Consider the following 22,174-nt stretch of genomic DNA (forward strand, 5'->3'; position numbering starts at 1 on the left):
AAAAGTCGACGTAGGTCAACATGTCAAAACAATTCAACTACAGTAACTACAATGCCATTGATAATTAACACTACAGCAGCAGGAAACCCACTGACACCTAAAAATACAAAATTAAAAGAAATAAACAATAATAGAATAGGTAGGAACTGTACAATATAAAATGAATTGGGCAACAACAATGTAGACAAAACTATAATGAGATAGATCAATCATTTAGTTTAATTGATATGAACATTACTCGCCTAGAAGAATACAACTGTCTGTGTGCCCATGCTCTTTTAACATAGTGCTTACAGTAACAATCAAAGACATTTGATATGGAATCGACGTGTCATACATGAATGATAGTAGTTATCAGTTCCACCTAATAATACAAGATTTAATTTGGTGTTCAGGTCACCAGAGATAAAATTTTCCCATACATCCAAATGATTGATATCGATTAACATATATTCTAATTTGGTATATTCTTCAATGCTTATGCCATTGAGTTGGGTTACATGTGAATAGAAAATGTTGAATGTCTTCTAAACCATTCTTACACATTTTACAGATACCATCATATTCAGGAAGCCACTTACTAATTAAGAAAGTTTAAAAAGAAGTGCAGCCAGTGAGGGAGGGAGAAAAAATTAAAGCATTTAAAATTGATATATATTTTTTATATTTTATAATTAGGGCTATTTATTCGATGATGTACAGATAAAGGCACATTATTATTTATATAGTTTGAATTACAGTTAAATTATTTTATAATATGTATGGCTCAGTTTGCAAAGTTGAAATATTTGCTACTATTAACTTAATTTTTCAGATTATCGGCTTCTTGCATGTCGCCCTCCCTCGATCAAATTAGGATTTGCGGTCGCTTAGCAACCATGTTATTTATTATGTAATCGATCTTCCAAAAAAAGTAAACAGCTCAACACCACCACACACACGATAGCTACATGCTGTCATGTGTGTGTCCCGTTCTTGTTTCTTTTTTAGCCTCCTGGCTATAGACCCTAGTTTAACATGTATTGCATCTTGAATTTAAAAAGTCAATATTAGGCTATGTTATTTACAAGAAGGTAAGATTAGGAAAATACAGCAGTGCCAGTACTAGTAGGCATACTTTAGTAGTCTAAGTAGGCTAGCTAGTCATATAGGACCCAGCCAGAGGCTAGGTCTAGGAACTTTCCCTGGAGGATGTTATGGTGGGCTGTCAGAAAAAAAATACTTTAAAAATTAAACAATCAATAAAACTATTTTGGTACAACATTTTTAATTTATGACAAAATAATTTAAAAAACAGGCTTTTTTTATTCATTCTACCAAAACAAATTTTGAATTGTTTTATTTATATTAAAATAATTTATTTTTCAGGTCCTGTCTGTACTACTACTACTAGGCTAGTAGTAGATTAATGGCATTGAACCGCACTGTAAAGGAATGACTCAAAAGTCACAGAGCCCTACAAATCCTAATCCGTTTATTTTTCGTCTGAATGATAACGGGTCTGGACCAGAAGTTATACAAAATGTGTTCTTGGAAAAAGGATGGGAAGAGTTTGACGAAGAAAGACACAGGGACCATGAATGGAATCTATGGTGGAGAACAAGTCGTTTCCGTTTGTCTGATTATCACGATATACATCCATGGCAACAACTCAATCATTTTCCGCGGACAACAGGAATCACGAAGAAGGATATGCTGGCCCGGAATATGAAGAGAATGAGAGGCGTGTATGGAGCGTCAATATTTAACTTCACACCGCTCGCTTTTATTTTACCGAATGATTACACAAAATTTGTAGCAGAGTATTCAAAACTGCTTCAATCGGATAGCGGTAATAAAGAATTCTGGATTTGTAAGCCTGCAGATTTGTCTCGAGGTCGTGGAATCTTTCTGTTTAAAGATCTTTCAGAATTGGCATACGATTGCTCAGCTGTTGTTCAGAAATATTTATCGAACCCTCTCCTAATTAGTGGGTACAAATTTGATCTACGTGTTTACGTTGTTGTACTGAGCTTCCATCCTCTTGTTATTTACATCTACGACGAAGGAATTGTACGGTTTAGTACCGAGAAGTTTGATTTATCATCCATCCACAACCAATTTTCACATCTGACAAATACGAGTATTAATAAACTAGGTCCATCATACACAGCTGATAAAGAACGCATCGGCCCAGGATGCAAATGGAGCTTTGCCACTTTACGAAACTACTTCCATCAGCAAAATATTGAGGGCAGTGTTATTTGGAAACGCATTTCGAACATTGTTATATATACCATCCTCGCTCAAACGACAAGTGTGCCTAAAGTTTCAAATTGCTTCGAGTTGTTTGGCTTTGATATTCTTATTGATAACACTCTGAAACCATGGTTACTTGAGGTCAACTTTAGTCCAGCTCTGGGGTTAGATTGCTCCACTGATCACACAGTTAAAAGCGCACTGTTAAATGACATCATTGAGATGTTATCATTCACTGATGATCACAGAGAACAAAAACAATTATTGAACTCTAAACCAACTTATGGAGGAGTTGCCACTAATCGTAACGTGCGAAGAAGTGAATCACCACAAAAAAGACTTTCTCTTCCAAAGACCATTTCAAAATCAAAATCTAAACTCTCGTTATCTAGAAGTAGTACAACGTCTCCATTGAAACTCGTCGGTAAAAGTAAAGAAATCATTGTTGATGAAAATAAAGATGTGAAGGCACCACCTCAACCTCATTCAAATAGTACTAAACCAAAAACAGTGGCTGTTCTATACAAGAAACAAAGTATTCATCCTTGTATAGAACCTACAGTGAAATCATCAAGTAAAGTAACCTCAGAGAATCCAAGTTTAAACTTAACTAGTGGTACTTCTCAATTGAAATCTGTAACTAGTGATGCAAAAATTTCCAACAGGAAAGCTGGACATTTGACTGCTGGAAATGGAGAAAATAAAAAATTAAATTCAACATTAAAGTCAACCAGACAAACGACAAAGTCTTTAAGATGTGTAGAGAAAACTCGGACTGGAAGGAATGAAACAAATAAAAATGGAACGAGAGTGAGTTTTTCAAAAAGCACTGGGTCATTAATAAACAGTAAAAGTTCTATGAAACCAGAAATTACATCACGACCTACATCACGAGAAAGTTCTCTCCAGAGTTTACGGAAACCAGCATCTATCTTGAACACCAAAAAAGGCCTTCTGGACTTGAAGTTTGACCGAACAAATGGAAGTAAACATATCTTAAAACCTGCCGCAAAGATTGGTGATTTTAAGTTAATATTTCCGTTTAATGAAGACACAAAGCGTGCAAGCTGGCCGAACCTTGATATTCGGACTGTTATCCGTGAAGCACAAAAACAGCTGCGGCGTACAATGTGTCGTGGACATATAGTCCGAGGATCTGCCGGTACATTTACAAAACCACATGGAGAGCAAATTATTCAACAAATACCTAATTTAAATATGACAAGAGGTCAAACTATAAATTCATAATTAAGTCTAATAATATTTAATAAATAGAAAAAGTGCAAAAAATATATTTTATTGATGAAAATGTAACTGAAATAAAGGTTGAAATAAAATAGTTTCAATTGGCTTAATTCAAAAAGCGAACAATTGTAGTTTTTTTTTATTGGATTTGAAATAATATAGTATAAAATGTATCACTGAGAATGCCAAAGTAGAAGTTAGTAGTAGTAAGCCTACTCTGATAGCCCTATTTATGCTATAAAGGGCACAATTGGTAGCTACTTATAAATTGAAATAATTATGTCTTTCCTAGTAATATGTATGCCTAATTATTATTACTTTTTGAATTGATCATATGTATAAAACTAAAATGTACAGTAAACACATAATGTGTCTCATCAAATTATACAGATCTGTTTTATTTATTTATTTTTAGTGTAATTATGTTGTGTATAACAAATGAACTGAGATCCAGTTTTGAGTGGTCAGAAAGATATGTTTTCTAACTCAACATTTGTAACAATGTAAATTTAATTTATTACTGCATACAGTACTACTACTAGGCGGGACTGAGACAAGGGGTAAGCCTAATCTGACTTCAACTCGGGCCTTACTATCTAGTAGTACTAGTAGTAGGCCTAGGCCTAGCTAGGGGCTAGGCTAGGCATTTGCTTGCTTTATATATCTATATACAAACACAAAACAAAACATATAAACACAACAACTTCAGTGCTGACTTACTAGCATGGTTTACGCTATTGATTCATAAATTAATTATCCTATTGTGTCGTAAAAAACTTTTTATCTAGTTAGAGAGGCCAAATTTTCTTTTTCAAGAAAACATCGTGCGTACCGTACCGGACCATGTACCATGCCGGCCACCAACTCGTACGCACATGCGGCGATAAATCAAAACAAAGAATATATATATATTCTTTGATCAAAACTATAAAAAAAAAGTTATGTGCATAATATTACGCATGCGCACTTCAAAGTAGGCCGGCAAATTACGTCGTTCCGAAAAATGTACTCTAGCATAGGCCTATATAATATTACTGTATGTATTTATTTGATCCGATTTGTTTCTTGTTTGACAAGCTAAAACAGTTGGGATAACCACTAAAATAGAATGATGTAAACTATCTGTCTATTAGTACAGTAATATTAATAATCGTATGTACATTTTCGAACAGAGGGTGTAAAAACAATAAATGGAACAGCCAGGTTGTCACAAGTATATTTTAATATTTAAAGAGTAAAATTTGAATAACTGATGTCATTTTTAGAACAGATTTTTAAAGCAGCACAGTAAGCCTTTTTTAACGACATTTTTACAATGTTATTGATACTTTGATACCAATTTCATTCCATTTTTACAATGTTATTGATACTTTGATACCAATTTCATTCCATTTTTACAATGTTATTGATACTTTGATACCAATTTCATTCCGTTCTTTAACAAATACTGCTAAGCAGCAATTTTAGTTTAGCCTAAATTAATGAGCAACAAGGAAAATAATGGGTTGACTTGCTTACTTTTGCGAGATGCCTCTCATCACAAAACAAAGTTACAATGACTAAAGAACAACAAAATACAACAAGACTTTAATTTTCAAATATTGTTTTAAATGTTTAATTTATTATAACATATTAATACTGTACACGTTAACAGGAAGGCTCCCAAACACAAAGTAGTAGAGGTATGTAAAAAATAACCCCCCTATTGTGCACCAAGTGTTTGGAAATACAACATTTGAACTACTGTACTTTTAGGAACAACAATGAAACAAAAATAAGTAATAAATTCATAGAATTACAAGTATTTTACATGGTATTGTTTACATATAAACATAAACTAAATCTGGTTGATGCAAGAAGACAATAAGTGTGAACATAAGTCTAAATCTGGTTGATGCAATAAGACAATAATTGTGAACAGAAGTCTAAATCTGGTTGATGCAAGAAGACAATAAGTGTGAACAGAAGTCTAAATCTGGTTGATGCAATAAGATAATAAGTGTAAACAGAAGTCTAAATCTGGTTGATGCAAGAAAACAAGTAAGTGTGAACTGATTTTTCATTTAAAATGCGTTTTGAAACATACTAAAAAAAACCATTTACTATTAATGTGATAATATAACACTGGACGCAGTCGATAATTTAGCTTCAAATAAAAAATAGCACATAATAATATTTATCTGCCCAAACAGCATTTTATAGCCAGTAGTATACTTAGTGCGACATAGATATCTGACTTGCTATACATATATACCACATATAAAACACTGAACAATACCCTAAGTCGTTGTAAAGGAATAAAAAACAAAAACATAATGTAAAAAGTAAACAGAAAATAAAAACTCCATTGAAACTTTAACAAGTATTCAATATAATACTGTATCCTGTGTATCCTATTCATATTTAATTCTGCCACCACTTATGCAATCACTTCTGCCACTTTCTTTGTGGTCACCTCTTGTTTTGTTCGCTAAGTTGCGATATGAGTTTCTTTATTTCATCTCTCTTGCAATTGACTTTGTCTTCTGTGAACCATTCAGACAAACCTCGTAAAGGACTACTGTAATTATTAATAGGCAGCTAGAAAAAACAAGACACATTGTTAAATATTACAATTACACTTAATTATCGATAATTTTTATATGGTAAAGTTTCAGGCCTCGTCTTTTAAGGCGAGCGAGTACGATCACTCACCTAACACACTCCTAACATTCCCTTGAGGAGGGCGATTTACAACACGCATAAATTTGGTAAACTTCTACACACCAAATTACAAACAGCACACCTTTACCATCAGTAAAATACCTTGAATTTTACTGATTTGTAAAGCATACTTTTTAGATTATAAATGTATATAAATCAACAGGGACAGAATAAATAAACAGCCTGGTGATGTACTAAAAATTTGTTATGAATTAATTTGAATGATAAAGATGAGAAAATATGTGAGAATGAGAATAGCAACCGCAATTGAGATGATTCAATGCCGAATCCTTCTGTGATAATATAATGGTTTTAAATTTGTATAGTGCAAGTGTAAAAAGAAAGAAAGTGTTACGTTAGTGTTAAATAAACCAGAAAAAAGCCTAATAAACCGAACAAATTGACCAAGACAACAGAAAAAAAATACTTACTGTAAAAAATGACTCAACATACTGCAGAAGATAAACGCCACAGTCATGATAGTTGCTTTGTTGTGGGACATCAGGCTGCATTCCTTTGAAGTCAAAGTCACGGTTTTTACCTTTTCTAATTTTCCATTCAACTGTTAGATACCTACCAAAAGAAAGGCAATATAAAATGAAATTTATGGGGTTCTAAAGCTCTGGGATGTGCCCAAATATGGTAGTGATAGGACATCATCATGTCCATATATGAGCCCTCCTCTCTTCTTTTGAAGTTTAGACAGAGTTTAAAGTAAAACTAAGGCTCTATCTACACTATCAAACTAGTTTGACAAAACCAAATATAGTAGTGATGACGTCATCATGTTCATATGGGCAAGCCTAACTTTTATTTTTGACTTTAGAAACTTTGTTATTATATCAGATATCCTTCTGGAAATTGTGGCAGTTTACCCCAACTGGTCTACATTCTTGCTGGCAGGGTAAACAGATTTTAATTTTTCAGTTGAAATCGTCAGTGGAAATGATTCTGTAGGAATTGATTTACTTACTCTTTTAATTTGTTTATACAGGTGTTTCTCTTTGATGTTCCCTTAAGTGAATCAAAGATTAAAATACACGGTCTGAAAGAAATACAGCAACAATAAATTATGGAATATTAATCAGAAATACTTTAAATATAAACATTTCAATTATATTCTGACAAATAAAATTATTATGAATTTGTTAGACATTGAACTTGTTTTCCCAGACAAATCAATCAAATCTCACATAACATGGTTTTTTATAGCAAGCCTTTTTTACTCACTGTTTGAATTTAACATTTTTTTAGCATTATAACATGGTTTTTTTATAGCAAGCCTTTTTACTCACTGTTTGAATTCATAGGACTGATGAGTATGGAATACATTGTTAGCAGCATCTAGTTCCTTGTTAGATTTGATTGGTTCTTGAATATTAGTAGGACTCGTAACTTGATTCTGTTCTGCAGTTTCAGTTGAATTCCTGTTGTTTTCACTCCCTCTGTTCTTACAATCTTTTATTAAAAAAACACATACTTGTCATATAATGTGTACTTAGTTTGAAATAACATTTAAAATAGAACATTAGTAAATTACTTATTAATGTAATGTTTCTTTGTTAATGTCTAGCAGTTTATGGCTTGTAAAGGCGATTTACATTTATGTCAAGTATTAAACATAACGTCTAAAGCTTTGTCTACACTATCAAACAAGTTTGACAAAAAAGTGTGGTGTGCCCAAATATTGTAGTGATATGATCAAATATGGTAGTGATATGACATCATCATGTCCATATATGGGCACATCACACTTTTTTGTCACATTAAGTTTGATAGTGTAGACAGAGGTAAGGTCTGCTTGAACAATTAGACTGACTGCTGATATCATGTAGTGTACATTAGATGTATTACCTTCCTCTTTACTGTTGTTTTGTTTGTCATCCTCTTCTACTGATTCAGTATTTTGTTCCATTTTCTCTTCTTCATTGTTTGATTCTTCAGTTTCCTCTTCATTAGTTGAGAGACTCGAACTGATCACTTCAGGATTATCAGATTCACTAGTGTCCGTAATACTGATAGTAGTTAAAGATGCTACGGAGAAAGAAAGCAAACTCTTAAATCACATTATTCTCTGATCGGCATCTGTATATATCTAAAATGTATATAGGAAATGTTTTTTTTTGTATCTATTATGTTGTGTTTATTTTTTTATGTTTTTATGTAAAAGGGTCCTGCGAAAACAGAAGTTTAAACTTCTCTATGCAGGATCCTTGCCATCATTTATGCTATGAAACTATATTTATAAAAGATGAGTAAATAAATGTGAATTGAATTGAATATGTATGAAGAAAAACAAGCTTTAAAGTTCTTCTTAATTTAGATTAAATTAAATTTAAACTTAGAAGTATACATTTACATGGAATGGTATGATAGTACTGTATCACAACATTATATAATATTTATATAAAGCAATAATAGTTTTAAATTGGAGGTTCCTCCATGTTTTTACAACATGGTACTAGTGGTGATGTAGTATACACAATTGTTTTTGTACCTGATTGTTGAATATTGCTCTCAATCATGGCAGGCTTAACTAGACCAGGGAAACAAACAATAGCAACATACCAATGAGCACTGTAAAAAAAAGATTTTAATACATATTTTAATAGAAACATTATATCTCTGCCAGTTTTTATTTTTAATCTATTCAGTAGTTATTTTTAAGCATCAAAAACAGTGGTTAAGATTGTTTATTAGCATGTATAATGTATTGCAGTTAAGGTTTTTGTTTGTGAACGTTTTATAGTTTTTTCCCTTAAACATCATGTAGACACTTTTTTGCAATGTTTTTGTTTTTGAGTTTGTGTTGTGTCCGTTGGATATTTTGCTCCGCCAACAGAGTAAACATAATTTCTATGTTTTTTTTCTTAAAACAAATGACAATAAATAATACTTGACTATTTGACTTATACACGGCTTTGCAGAAAAACAACTGCTAGTTGAGCTAAGTTTTCATGTTTAAATAAAGCATATTATTCTGCGCACAGTGAATAAAAATGATGACTTGTTCATCACAAATTGAAAACTCCCTCTCACCTTTCATTAACTGGAATAACAATGAAGTCTTTCTGGAAGAGGTCGATGTTTCTCGTCCATGACTTCACATGGCTGTGTCGTCTTTCTGGTACTGACTTATGTGGTCCTAATTCAAATTTAGACAATGTATTTACACGCTTTGACAGTCGTTTATAAAAGAACGAACTAAAAATGTGAGTTCGCTCTCTGACTTCCTCACTGAGAACCTCATGCAAGAGATACCTGAATGTAAATAATAAAACAAATATCAAATAAACTTTGAACCAATTTCCTTTTGAATTTTGTTTAGCTATTATTTCTACCATACATATATATATAAATATAGTGTTGCCCAAAAGCTCTGCTAACTTTTCTGGCTGTTTTACTTTATCGTTTTGATTTAGCTTTTCTCCATTGAGATCCAGCCAATGATACCCATGCATTGTCATTTTTTCAGTAATTTGCCTTTGGATTTATATATAAGTATATATAAACATATCAGGCATAGAACAATAATTCTAAACTGCCCGGTGATATACTGAAATGTATTAATTAATTTGAAATGATAAAGATGAATATTAATAAAGTACATTCTGTTTCAAACATCCCTTTACAAGTTTTTGCTTTCGGGAATTTCCTCCTCTTAATCTCCTCTATTCTTACTGATCATAGTCATATTATATGTACTGAATAATGTATTGAGATCCAGTGTATATATATATATGACATGAGAGATTTGATTCACTTATAATATGTACTGAATAATGTATTGAGATCCAGTGTATATATATATATGACATGAGAGATTTGATTCACTTATAATATGTACTGAATAATGTATTGAGATCCAGTGTATATATATATGACATGAGAGATTTGATTCACTTATAATATGTACTGAATAATGTATTGAGATCCAGTGTATATATATATGACATGAGCGATTTGATTCACTTATAATATGTACTGAATAATGTATTGAGATCCAGTGTATATATATATGACATGAGAGATTTGATTCACTTATAATATGTACTGAATAATGTATTGAGATCCAGTGTATATATATATGACATGAGAGATTTGATTCACTTATAATATGTACTGAATAATGTATTGAGATCCAGTGTATATATATATATGACATGAGAGATTTGATTCACTTATAATATGTACTGAATAATGTATTGAGATCCAGTGTATATATATATGACATGAGCGATTTGATTCACTTATAATATGTACTGAATAATGTATTGAGATCCAGTGTATATATATATGACATGAGAGATTTGATTCACTTATAATATGTACTGAATAATGTATTGAGATCCAGTGTATATATATATGACATGAGAGATTTGATTCACTTGCCAAATACAACTAAATTATAATAATCTATTATTCATACTTCAGGTAAAAGTCGATAATGACATCGTTGATAAATTCGCCATCCTCTAAGCAACTCAAATCTTCACTTGTGACAGAGATTCTTCCCTTGGACTCATTCGGTGGGTAGATCAATTGCCTGCAAATACAAAATGAAAATCATTCATCAAAGAAACAAAAAGGAATTGTAGCTTAGTGATGCTTGTCTTACTAATCCTGAGGTCCTGGTAAACTATTATGATTTCTATATATTAGAGATATATTGTCTCCCTGAAAAATATTTTTATCTTTTGTTGAATACGACATTTTAATGTCACATAAAAGTTAATCACTTTGAGAACATTAGATGTAAAAAAAATGTAATTTAAAGCAAAAAATAGTCAAATTGTGTATCAGACAATTGTTTTTAGTTAAATTTAAATGTTTATTTTATCTTTGTACATTGTGAAATTATTATTTTTGTTTTTGTTTTATAAGAAGGAATTTCTAATAAATTTATTATTTTTCATGCTTTTGTGGACAATACATCTTTAAAGGATAAAATAAGTAATAAACAAATTAATGTTAAATTAATCACTTACAAAGGTTGTTGTATTGGTGATGACCTGTTGACTATTGGTGATGACCTGTTGACTATTGGTGATGACCTGTTGACTATTGGTGATGACCTGTTGACTATTGGTGATGACCTGTTGACTATTGATGATGACCTGTTGACTATTCGTTGGTCAGATGAAGTGGACGTGAACTTATCAGGTTCAAAAGTTGATTTTTCCTTCTGAACTTTGACCTCCGTTGTTGGTTTGTACTTTTCTAAAATGTTGTCTATATTGTTTGGTGCTACTTCCAAACATTGCAGATCTTGAAAAGACAAAATAATTTCTTTATTTTTCCCAAATTGTTTTTTGCCTTCAGTTATACTAATGTATTTATGTAAACTTAATTTTCTGCATGAAAATGACCTCTAGTTTAATCCTGATCACTCCTAAAGCGCAAGCACATTAACACATTGACTATGAATAATAAAGCAACTAGTACATAATGATTCTTACCCTTATTTGTGACTTGATAAGATTCGATGAGTTTTCTTATTTGTGCACTTTTATTCTCTGTTAATTTGTTGGCATGTATGTTGATTGTCTTTTTGGATTGATCTGCAATAAAGTATTTTAATCTTGTATCACTATGATCAAGGAAATGAGGACTGTGAAATAGTATGGCATAGCAGTACAGAGGTACACAGACTAATCTTTCATTGTTATTATTCTTCACCTTATATATATGGCTCTGTGTCACAGCTGTATTCTTACCTGAGCTTCCTGGATCGTACCAGCTAGTTTTATTCATCTTTAACCTACTTCTAATATTAAGGCCTACAGCTGGAACTGTTTGAAAAAATATAGAGAACTTTGAATCACATGTGTAATATACGCACGACACCAAATCAACTGTCTTCAGCTCTAGTTGCATAAGTGACGAGGTATCTGTAAGAATTCAAGATTCAAGAAATGTTATTAAAAATGGAAATTCACTTTGCTAGGCATACAACAACAATAATGAAAAGATCATAGCGCGTTGACGAATCTTCTTTGATATTACTTTTAAACCTTTAGGTATAAAGCTCTGTCTAAACTATCAAACTAGTTTGACAAAAAAGTGTGTTGTGCCCAAATGTGGTAGTAGGTATCCCAATGAAAAAATTCAGATTAATTTTTTTACATTTTCTTTCAGTTAACCATAAAGAACTTAATGTAATTAGCATTTTGCGATTTAAATGATTGAAATCCGATTACCCGTTCTAAAGTTATGGTTATTTAAAGTGGTAAAAAAATATACGATTTTTTGCCTAAAAATGGTGTTTTTTGCAGTTGAAATTGGAAGCATTTTTAAAAGGTTATAACTTTTACAATAATTAGTTAAAAGTTTTGAATTTTGTTAAACCTATAGATATCACAGAGTTGTACAACTCTATTTTTTTTGGAGCCTCAACGAAACCTATTTTTTAAATTATTGGTCCGCAAAGTGGTGGGAAAGCATTTAACGCCCATTTTTGCTGGAATTCCCTAAAAAATGAAAAAACTGCTATTTTTCAATGATCTGTAACTTTTGAACTACTGTACTAATTCATTTAATTTTTTTTGTACTTGTTAGAATGTAGTGTATATTTCATTAATAAATATATTTTAGATGTGTATATGAAAAAAAAAAATTTTTTTAATGGTGAAATTTAAAATTATAAAAAGAAAAAATGAAAAAGTATGTTAAAAACGGTGTGTACTGTTTCCTTTCTTTTACACTAATTTTCGGTAAGTATAATTATTAGAATATTTTAATATACTTTATATTTATAATTTCAATCATAAATACTATTATATATAACTTTTGAATACGTAAAACAAGATTTTAGGCCCATATGATTATGACACCAAATCTAAGCCGGGCTGCTAAGTAAGATATGCTCTTTTAAGGCAAACGCACAATATGGGTCAAAATAAACTCATTTAAAATAATCAATGTTAATTAAAACAATTAATTGTTTACCTGAATAGTATATATAACATTATAAAAATTGTTTTCTTTTCGTATTATTACGTTATTAAATTGAAATACGGAGCTAAAGTTTAGGCCAAGTCACGGCTTACTCGCGATCAGTAGTCGCTCCGTTAAAGTATTTCGGTCGCAGTTAATGACTTTCGGCCGCCGTATACAGAGTCAAATGTAACGTTGGTAAATTAGCTTAATAAATTTCCATTTTATTGTATACTTGCATAATAAATCTTCCGCACATTACATCAATTTTAAGTTGTTAAATTAATGTGTAAAACCAGATATTCTACGACGGAAAAGGACATGTCAATCTCCGACATCGCTGCTGTCACACATCTCGCGTCGAGCCGGTCGAACTCGAGCGAGGAAAACTAAACAACGTGTTCAAAATATGGAACGTACCATTCGCTGATAGGGTGCATTAATGTATTTAACGGAAAACGCCACAACAAACACGCGCGTATTTTAGAGTACAATATTTTACTCACTACATTATTCACCGGATTATAATGGTTGGATCTTTAAAATTTTGAACGGGATTTACGCCTCATGCACCATTTTAAAATGTAGTTCGCTCAATTACCATGCACAATACGTTTGTAAACTATGTTTTATCGATTTCAATGTAGATTTAGCTATAATTTAATACCAAAATCCATAATATTTTTCCATAAACGGTGAATCAAAATTGGATTTTTGTCACAAAAATTGACTTTTCGTTACGAAAAACCTATTTATAGAAGACGATTTTCGTATCAAATTAAAGCTTATTTAAAGCCTGATAACATACAACAAAAATTAATCCGCTAGCTCCAATGGTAATCGTGCGATCGTGTTTTGAAAACTGATGGGGATTTTCCGATGAGGTTTTCAACGCGCGGAAATCGGCTCGACGGGATTTTAGAACCGTTTTAAAATCGCATTTTCTCGGCAACTAATTCATTAATTTTAATTATAAACACACTTATACATAGATTAAAACAAGTACTTTCAAACAATATAAATTTTGTAAGTATTAATTAAGATTGAATACGATTTATTTAACATCAAAGTCATACTACTTTTTCGAATTTCGTCAATATTTCAAAAGTGATACCCCTCTGTGCGCTTTCATTGGGATACCTAGTGGTAGTAATATGACATCATCATGTCCATATATGGGCACATCACATTTGTCACATAAAGTTTAATAGTTTAGACAGAGCTTTAGACAGAACATCAAAATAGAGGCAACTCAGAATTAACCATGAATAAAAAAGCACTGAAGTTTGTTGCTTAGAAGGCATTTTTACAACTGGCAATGTCAAACTTTTAGGTATAAATCAACATAAAAACACATACTCCAAAAATCCATACAGAATTAATCATGAAAAAAGGCCCAAAGATTTTTGCTTAGAAGGCATTTTTACAATGGAATGTCAAGGCAATCTGACAGGCTTGGCACACCTACCGGTAAATGGTTAATAATATAGAGGCACTCCTTTTCCTGTTTTATGTGGTTTTTTACAATTTCACACATTTTCTTTTTAGCTTACCGTTCAAATTTAAAACTATTTTATTCCATTGAAAATCAACAGATGTACAAGATGTATATTCTTTGCTTCCAATTCTAATAAGAGTTGCATCAAAGGATACTAATCGTAGACCATTTTGTGCGGTTATATCGGACTTTTCTAGATTACAATCTGGTAGATCGTCTTTTAGTACTTTTTCACTACTTTTACAAGGTAATTCCCCATTCTAAAAACAAAAACACGAAGATAATAGAATTCAATAGTATACAAATAATAAATGTCATACTCATCCAACAGCAAATGCAGTAGATTGTCAACAAAATGTTTTTTACAAGTGTCATTTGAGGCTTAGGAAGTGGAGTTGAAATTATATGCAAAACTAAAATACCTGGTTTCTCATTTTGTTTTTAATCTTCTTCTTGACAGGTGTATTATAGCCACTCCCACTATCTGTATCATCCAATCTGTGGTGACTGGTGGGCTTAAGTTCAGACTCATCTGAAAACATTAAATAAAGACCAAACTTCAAAACATGCATACAAACCAAAAAATGAACACAAATTTAAATAAGCATCTGCAACTAGACTGGACCTCCTAACTTTGTATGGCATGTACAGTACTGTATGCAAATAACTAGACTGGACCTCCTAACTTTGTATGGCCTGTACTGTATACAAATAACTAGACTGGACCTCCTAACTTTGTATGGCATGTACTGTATGCAAATAACTAGACTGGACCTCCTAACTTTGTATGGCCTGTACTGTATGCAAATAACTAGACTGGACCTCCTAACTTTGTATGGCATGTAGTGTATGCAAATAACTAGACTGGACCTCCTAACTTTGTATGGCCTGTACTGTATGCAAATAACTAGACTGGACCTCCTAACTTTGTATGGCCTGTACTGTATGCAAATAACTAGACTGGACCTCCTAACTTTGTATGGCCTGTACTGTATGCAAATAACTAGACTGGACCTCCTAACTTTGTATGGCCTGTACTGTATGCAAATAACTAGACTGGACCTCCTAACTTTGTATGGCCTGTACTGTATGCAAATAACTAGACTGGACCTCCTAACTTTGTATGGCCTGTACTGTATGCAAATAACTAGACTGGACCTCCTAACTTTGTATGGCCTGTACTGTATGCAAATAACTAGACTGGACCTCCTAACTTTGTATGGCCTGTACTGTATGCAAATAACTAGACTGGACCTCCTAACTTTGTATGGCCTGTACTGTATGCAAATAACTAGACTGGACCTCCTAACTTTGTATGGCCTGTACTGTATGCAAATAACTAGACTGGACCTCCTAACTTTGTATAGCCTGTACTGTATGCAAATACCTAGACTGGACCTCCTAACTTTGTATGGCCTGTACTTTATGCAAATAACTAGACTGGACCTCCTAACTTTGTATAGCCTGTACTGTATGCAAATAACTAGACTGGACCTCCTAACTTTGTATGGCCTGTACTGTATGCAAATATGTCTAGTTGCTTAAGTTCCTGGTGTTGTTATCAGTAGGTGGTATATTTCTATTGTAATTTTTTTAATGTAATATTGTATATCGGTACAACAGTTCAATTCATTCATTCCGAATTTGACAATACAAACAATAACACATACATCACACATGCTAAATCCGGAGACTCCTACAGCAAACTGAACACATACATCACACATGCCAGACCCTGGAGACTCCTACAGCAAACTGAACACATACATCACACATGCTAGACCCTGGAGACTCCTACAGCAAACTGAACACATACATCACACATGCTAGACCCTGGAGACTCCTACAGCAAACTGAACACATACATCACACATGCTAGACCCTGGAGACTCCTACAGCAAACTGAACACATACTGTACATCACACATGCTAGACCCTGGAGACTCCTACAGCAAACTGAACACATACATCACACATGCTAGACCCTGGAGACTCCTACAGCAAACTGAACACATACATCACACATGCCAGACCCTGGAGACTCCTACAGCAAACTGAACACATACATCACACATGCCAGACCCTGGAGACTCCTACAGCAAACTGAACACATACATCACACATGCTAGACCCTGGAGATTCCTACAGCAAACTTAAGCACTTCTGATGGGACCATCCCAGCCAGCAACAATTAGCATTAATTCTGTGTTTTAACCATAATCTTACATTGCAAAAATAGCAAAACTATTGAATTATTGAACTTAAGTTAAAATATAGTTGATGTTGATATAAAGATTGCAGTAAACTATATATGTAATTCTGAAAAGAACTGTTGAGTTAATTCAATCAATATGCTTTAATCGTTAATGGACTTCAAAGGATAGTTTAAGACAGTACTCACTCCAAACAACTTTTGTGAGTAATGTTTTTTTATTATTCCAACACCTCTAGCTACATTTTTGCAACGTATACATCACCGTAGACTTTTGCAATGTGTACATCACTGTAGACTTCCAAAAATAGCGTATAAAGAGTACAAACCTGAATCAGATTCCACACTACCATTGCTCTTCTTTTTATGAGAGTCAAATACCGCTGGTGAGCTACAGTCGTCAGAGTGTACACCATTAAATACCGCCGGTAAACTACAGTCGTCAGAATTGACCCCATTACTTGTCTCCTCATCTTGACTCATTGGTTCCTCCTCATCACTAGATATTGATATACACACTAGATGGATGCAATATTAAATATTTACTTGTATGAACAGAAATATGAAGATGCAGATGCTTTTCATGAATTCTTAAATACCTTTTTTGATCAATTTTTAACTTTTACAATGTATGATATTGACACATAATTAGACTAAAAATTAGACTACCAATTAAACAAACAATGAAAGAAACCTAAAGGAAAGTAAAAAAACATCAGGAAGAACGAAATATTTAAAGGAAAAAACATTGACACCAAACCATCTAGCCCTAAACAGAAAATAAATTGGAAAAAAGGTCTAAATGACAGAAAATGTTTAAGAGAGGAAGAGAGAGTTTTATAATTCCTCACTGACTTCTGGACCAAATTGTAAATCATTCTGGTGATAACCAGCCTTAAACATGTTCTTTATTTTGAATGAAATCAACTCAAATTAAAACGAAAAAAGGTTGCGAAGTGAAACTAAGTAACATATTACCAGGTTGAACAGCTTGTTTTCTAGGCCTCCTTGCTGGGTAGCTCTTTGCTGGTGTCTTCAGCCGATATGATTCTTTCCAATTACTAGAAGATACTGTAGATGGAGGTGACTGCCGTTTTACCGGCAAATAAACTGTTTTTTTCTTGTTAACAAAAGATCTCCATGATTCATTGTTTAAAGTTTTCATTTCTTCTTTTGGCACAGGAATAAGTTTCCGATATTTTTTAACAGAGAAATCACATTTACAGGAGTCACATTTTACAAGACTTCTTGATTTTATTCCACAATGAGCACACAGGGCAAGATTAACGGTATCTGTATCATCATCATCATCATCCTGAAATAATAATAATAATAGTCTGAAATGCAAATTATACTAATATTTTTCAAAAATAGACATATCAAATAATAATGATACTAGGATTTTGAAATAGGAGACCCAAGTTGTAAAATTTACACTGAATTTAACTTATTGTTTATCGTTTGAATTGAAAATTTCAAAATTTGTGGGGTGGTGGCGGGAGTGTTTGGTGTCTTAGTCGGCCCATCACAGAGACATTATTATTTCTACATGCTCAAATACCAAGGATAATATCTTTAGGAAATTTATGTATTGTTCCCCAAAAACTTGAAAAATGAAGATTAATTAAATCAGATTTTGAATAGGTTATTTTTTAGTTAGTTAATCACTTCCATAGAAGTTTTTTCACGTAAATAAATTTTGTTTAGATCCAATTTTTGGTCACAGTGGATAACTATTATGAGACATTAAAATGGCATATTCAACAACAAAAATTATTTTTCAGGGGGACAATACATCTTTAACCATAGTGTTACTACAACTGAAAATACACATCAACAGCCAACACAATTTAACTGTGCTTGTGTATAATCACAAAAAAAAAATATTGCATATTATTTCTACCATCTCATCATCGGGTGTACACGTTTTCTTACGTTTTCGGTTGAAAGGATTTCCGACGTTGAGGCTGGGACTTTTACTGGACGTGTTTGTGGTGTCATTTTAGTTGGTAATGATCTACTAGAATGCTTTCCTGGTGTTTTGCTGTTTGTATCATTTGTAGCTGCTGTTTAAAAAACAAAAATAAATTGTATTTGTATTGGTTCACTATAGTTAATCTTTTTAGTCACCACTTAGTAGACTTTGTTATTTGTTTGAGAACAGGAACACAATTTGACAAAACCAAATTTGATCATTACAACCATTCAGGATCTTTCTTTATATATTTAGCTAAATTGCCAAGGATAAACTTAAACTATCCTTCTTAAAGGTGGCAATCTTGTTCACAAGACAAACATATACACAAGATGCTCTACATAAACAAAATCTTATTACAACTTTTTGGGAGTGGAGTTGTAATTTGTCATTTGAAAAAAATTCTGACATGCAGACAGGACTTGGATTGGTAGCCAAGCATCATAACCACCAAGTCACCAATCTACTCCAATGTGATTGGTCATTGGTCTTACCTGTAAGTTGCTTATGTTGGATGAGTTTGAGTAGTTGGGAAGAAGGTATTTGTATCACACCTGGCCTCAAATCTGCCATGTTTACATTTGTGCCATTTGAACTGAAATCAAAACACAGATTGAAGAAAAATATGAAAAAAAATCAAAAGACAATGCAATATCAAATATTGTACTTGACCTAGTACAGTATATTATGGTACAGTCGGAGTATATTATGGTACAGTATATTATGGTACAGTATATTATGGTACAGTATATTATGGTACAGTATATTATGGCACAGTATATTATGGTACAGTATATTATGGTACAGTATATTATGGCACAGTATATTATGGTACAGTATATTATGGTACAGTATATTATGGTACAGTATATTATGGTACAGTATATTATGGTACAGTATATTATGGTACAGTATATTATGGTACAGTATATTATGGTACAGTATATTATGGTACAGTATATTATGGTACTGTACAGTATATTATGGTACAGTATATTATGGTACAGTATATTATGGTACAGTATATTATGGTACAGTATATTATGGTACAGTATATTATGGTACTGTACAGTATATTATGGTACAGTATATTATGGTACAGTACAGTATATTATGGTACTGTACAGTATATTATGGTACAGTACAGTATATTATGGTACTGTACAGTATATTATGGTACTGTACAGTATATTATGGTACTGTACAGTATATTATGGTACAGTGTATTATATACCAATACAAATCATTTATATACCTACCGTTTTAGTAAAATAATTGGTTGGTTTGTCTGTGTAAAGACAGTTATTTCAGCATTTGTGACTGGGGTTTCTGAACTAGTTTGTGTTGTAATGTAGGTCCTCTTCTGGGCTCTTGGTCTAGTGTTTGATAAGTTGTTGGACTGGTATGGTTTAAAAGAAGCTACTGTGCTGCCATCCACTTTGGGTAAGTTTGTAGACTTTGGTACAGACAGTTTTGGAATTTTACCTAATTGCTTGCTGTCAAATTCCTTTTGGAGAAGAAAGATTACTATTTTCAGCAATAAAAATCATTTTTTAAAACCAATTTGATATTAAATTTCTAAAGCTCTGTCTACACTATCAAACGAGTATGACAAAGAAAGTGTGATTTGCCCAAATATGGTAGTGATATGCCTCAATATGGTGGTGATATGAAATTAGCATGTCCATATATGGGCACATCACATTTTTTTGTGAAATAAAGACAGAGCTTTATAAGCTATATATTATACAAATTAGTTATCAAGCAAAATATATGGATAAAACCTACAAACTTCATTCAATTTTATGTACAGACATAACTCATATCATCATTATATTAAACTTTAAGAACGAGTACTTACTATAGCACCCTTGTGTTTCCTAGATAATGGTGGTTGAACTACCACATGGCTTGTTCCTGTTTTCGTAAATAAATTCCCATGTTTTCCCTTATCAACAATGATAATATCACTGCAAAAACAATTGTGGTAACTATATACATATAATATGTTTGTATATGATATATAAAGCCCCAATGATCAACAAATTGTATAAATTGTATACACTTACACAGTATAATTTGACACTCAATTTTAAAAACATTTTAGAAATTTTACACTGGAATATTACTGATGATATTACATATTTGGTTTGACAGAATTTAGTTTTTTTGTATTTTGCTTTTTTTTACATTTTTTAAGAACTAATTATTCTGTGTTGAGGGTTAGATGAAGACACAACTTTGCGCCGATTACTAGCTGCATTATGGGAGTATGTTTCCATACATGTTTGATCTAAAAAAATGAATGGGGTAATAATGTTCAGTGTTTAGAGGTTTCACAACTTTAGGTGCTACCCTATATAAATCCAGGATATTATTATTATTATTATTATTAATTAGGTTGTCCAGAATCAATTGTGTTTATATGTTTTTAGATTGGAAATATAACACATACTCATCATCAATTTCTTCTTCTTCTTCTATTTCGTCAGAGGTTATGTCAGAATTTCCGTATGTTGTTACGAAGCCTTGTCCTTTACCAGATTCTTCTGCATCTAAAGCTATTTAATATGCAATGATACGATAATGATATACCAGCAAAGACCATGATGACATGATGTGTGATTTGAAATCCAAATTTGAAACAGCACAATGTATTTTTTTATATATAAAAACCTGTTTCTATTATTGCATTTATATATAATTATATATTTATACACATATAAATGGGCGCCTATAAATGTATATTAAAATAACTTTATTTTGCTTATATTGTTTATGTAAACTAAACAGCATTACCATATAATATATTATATATTCTATTGATGAAATACAGACTTGTGTCGCCAAGGGCCGGTTTTACAACTCCCTGGTCTAGTCAAGTCTCTAAGCCATTTTTATATTCCCAGCATGCGCACATGAAACAGGGACGATCTGTCCAACATTTTTTAGCTATGTCTCTCTCATCCCGACCACACGACGCCGTCCATACGTCGTACTAGGCCTAGCTCCTGTCCTGCTGTCAACAATTACCGAGTCGGCAGATCAAAACAACAGACAATGGCCTTAATATCTCAATAGCATAAGACTGCATTTATAACAATAATTAAGGTTTATTCTTACCAGACAATAGATCGGAATAATTCATTTTCAGTAATGGTGTTTCCAGAACATTTTGAGATGTTTATTTTTGGCTAGGCCTACCTAATCTCTCTCTCGCGCGCGAGCAACAATTTCCAAAACCTGAAAAAAATCTTCTTCTTTTTTTTCGATTCGCCAATGTGACGTGTGTAGAGGGCGTTATTGCTGACTCTGCTGCCCCCAACCAAACATACTGTCAACGTAAAAACAGAGGTCAAAGTTTATT

At 32.4% G+C, this 22,174-nt stretch overlaps 2 protein-coding genes across 2 annotated transcripts; one reads left to right on the forward strand and one right to left on the reverse strand.

The window, feature by feature from the left end:
* Positions 1-914: 914 nt before the first annotated feature.
* LOC140054251 (probable tubulin polyglutamylase TTLL2) lies at positions 915-3,852 on the forward strand. Its single transcript, XM_072099170.1, has 2 exons — positions 915-1,073; positions 1,369-3,852. Exon 2 carries the CDS (start codon positions 1,435-1,437, stop codon positions 3,484-3,486), a length of 2,052 nt encoding a protein of 683 aa, XP_071955271.1. The 5' UTR covers positions 915-1,073; positions 1,369-1,434; the 3' UTR covers positions 3,487-3,852.
* A 1,217-nt stretch (positions 3,853-5,069) lies between these two features.
* On the reverse strand, positions 5,070-22,053 carry LOC140055046 (uncharacterized). The gene is made up of 21 exons (XM_072100216.1): positions 21,931-22,053; positions 21,263-21,368; positions 20,669-20,777; positions 20,067-20,314; positions 19,302-19,402; positions 18,768-18,898; positions 17,811-18,147; positions 17,162-17,350; positions 15,043-15,152; positions 14,676-14,880; positions 11,904-12,077; positions 11,646-11,747; positions 11,175-11,454; positions 10,616-10,732; positions 9,226-9,447; positions 8,684-8,763; positions 8,041-8,220; positions 7,482-7,644; positions 7,160-7,231; positions 6,618-6,759; positions 5,070-6,063 (listed from the first exon to the last, which is right to left on the reverse strand). The coding sequence occupies exons 1-21, from the start codon at positions 21,953-21,955 to the stop codon at positions 5,935-5,937; spliced, it is 3,222 nt and encodes a 1,073-aa protein (XP_071956317.1). The 5' UTR covers positions 21,956-22,053; the 3' UTR covers positions 5,070-5,934.
* Between the last annotated feature and the right edge of the window lie 121 nt (positions 22,054-22,174).

The sequence above is a fragment of the Antedon mediterranea genome, chromosome 7 (assembly GCF_964355755.1).
Source record: "Antedon mediterranea chromosome 7, ecAntMedi1.1, whole genome shotgun sequence".
Classification (NCBI taxonomy): Eukaryota; Metazoa; Echinodermata; class Crinoidea; order Comatulida; family Antedonidae; genus Antedon; species Antedon mediterranea.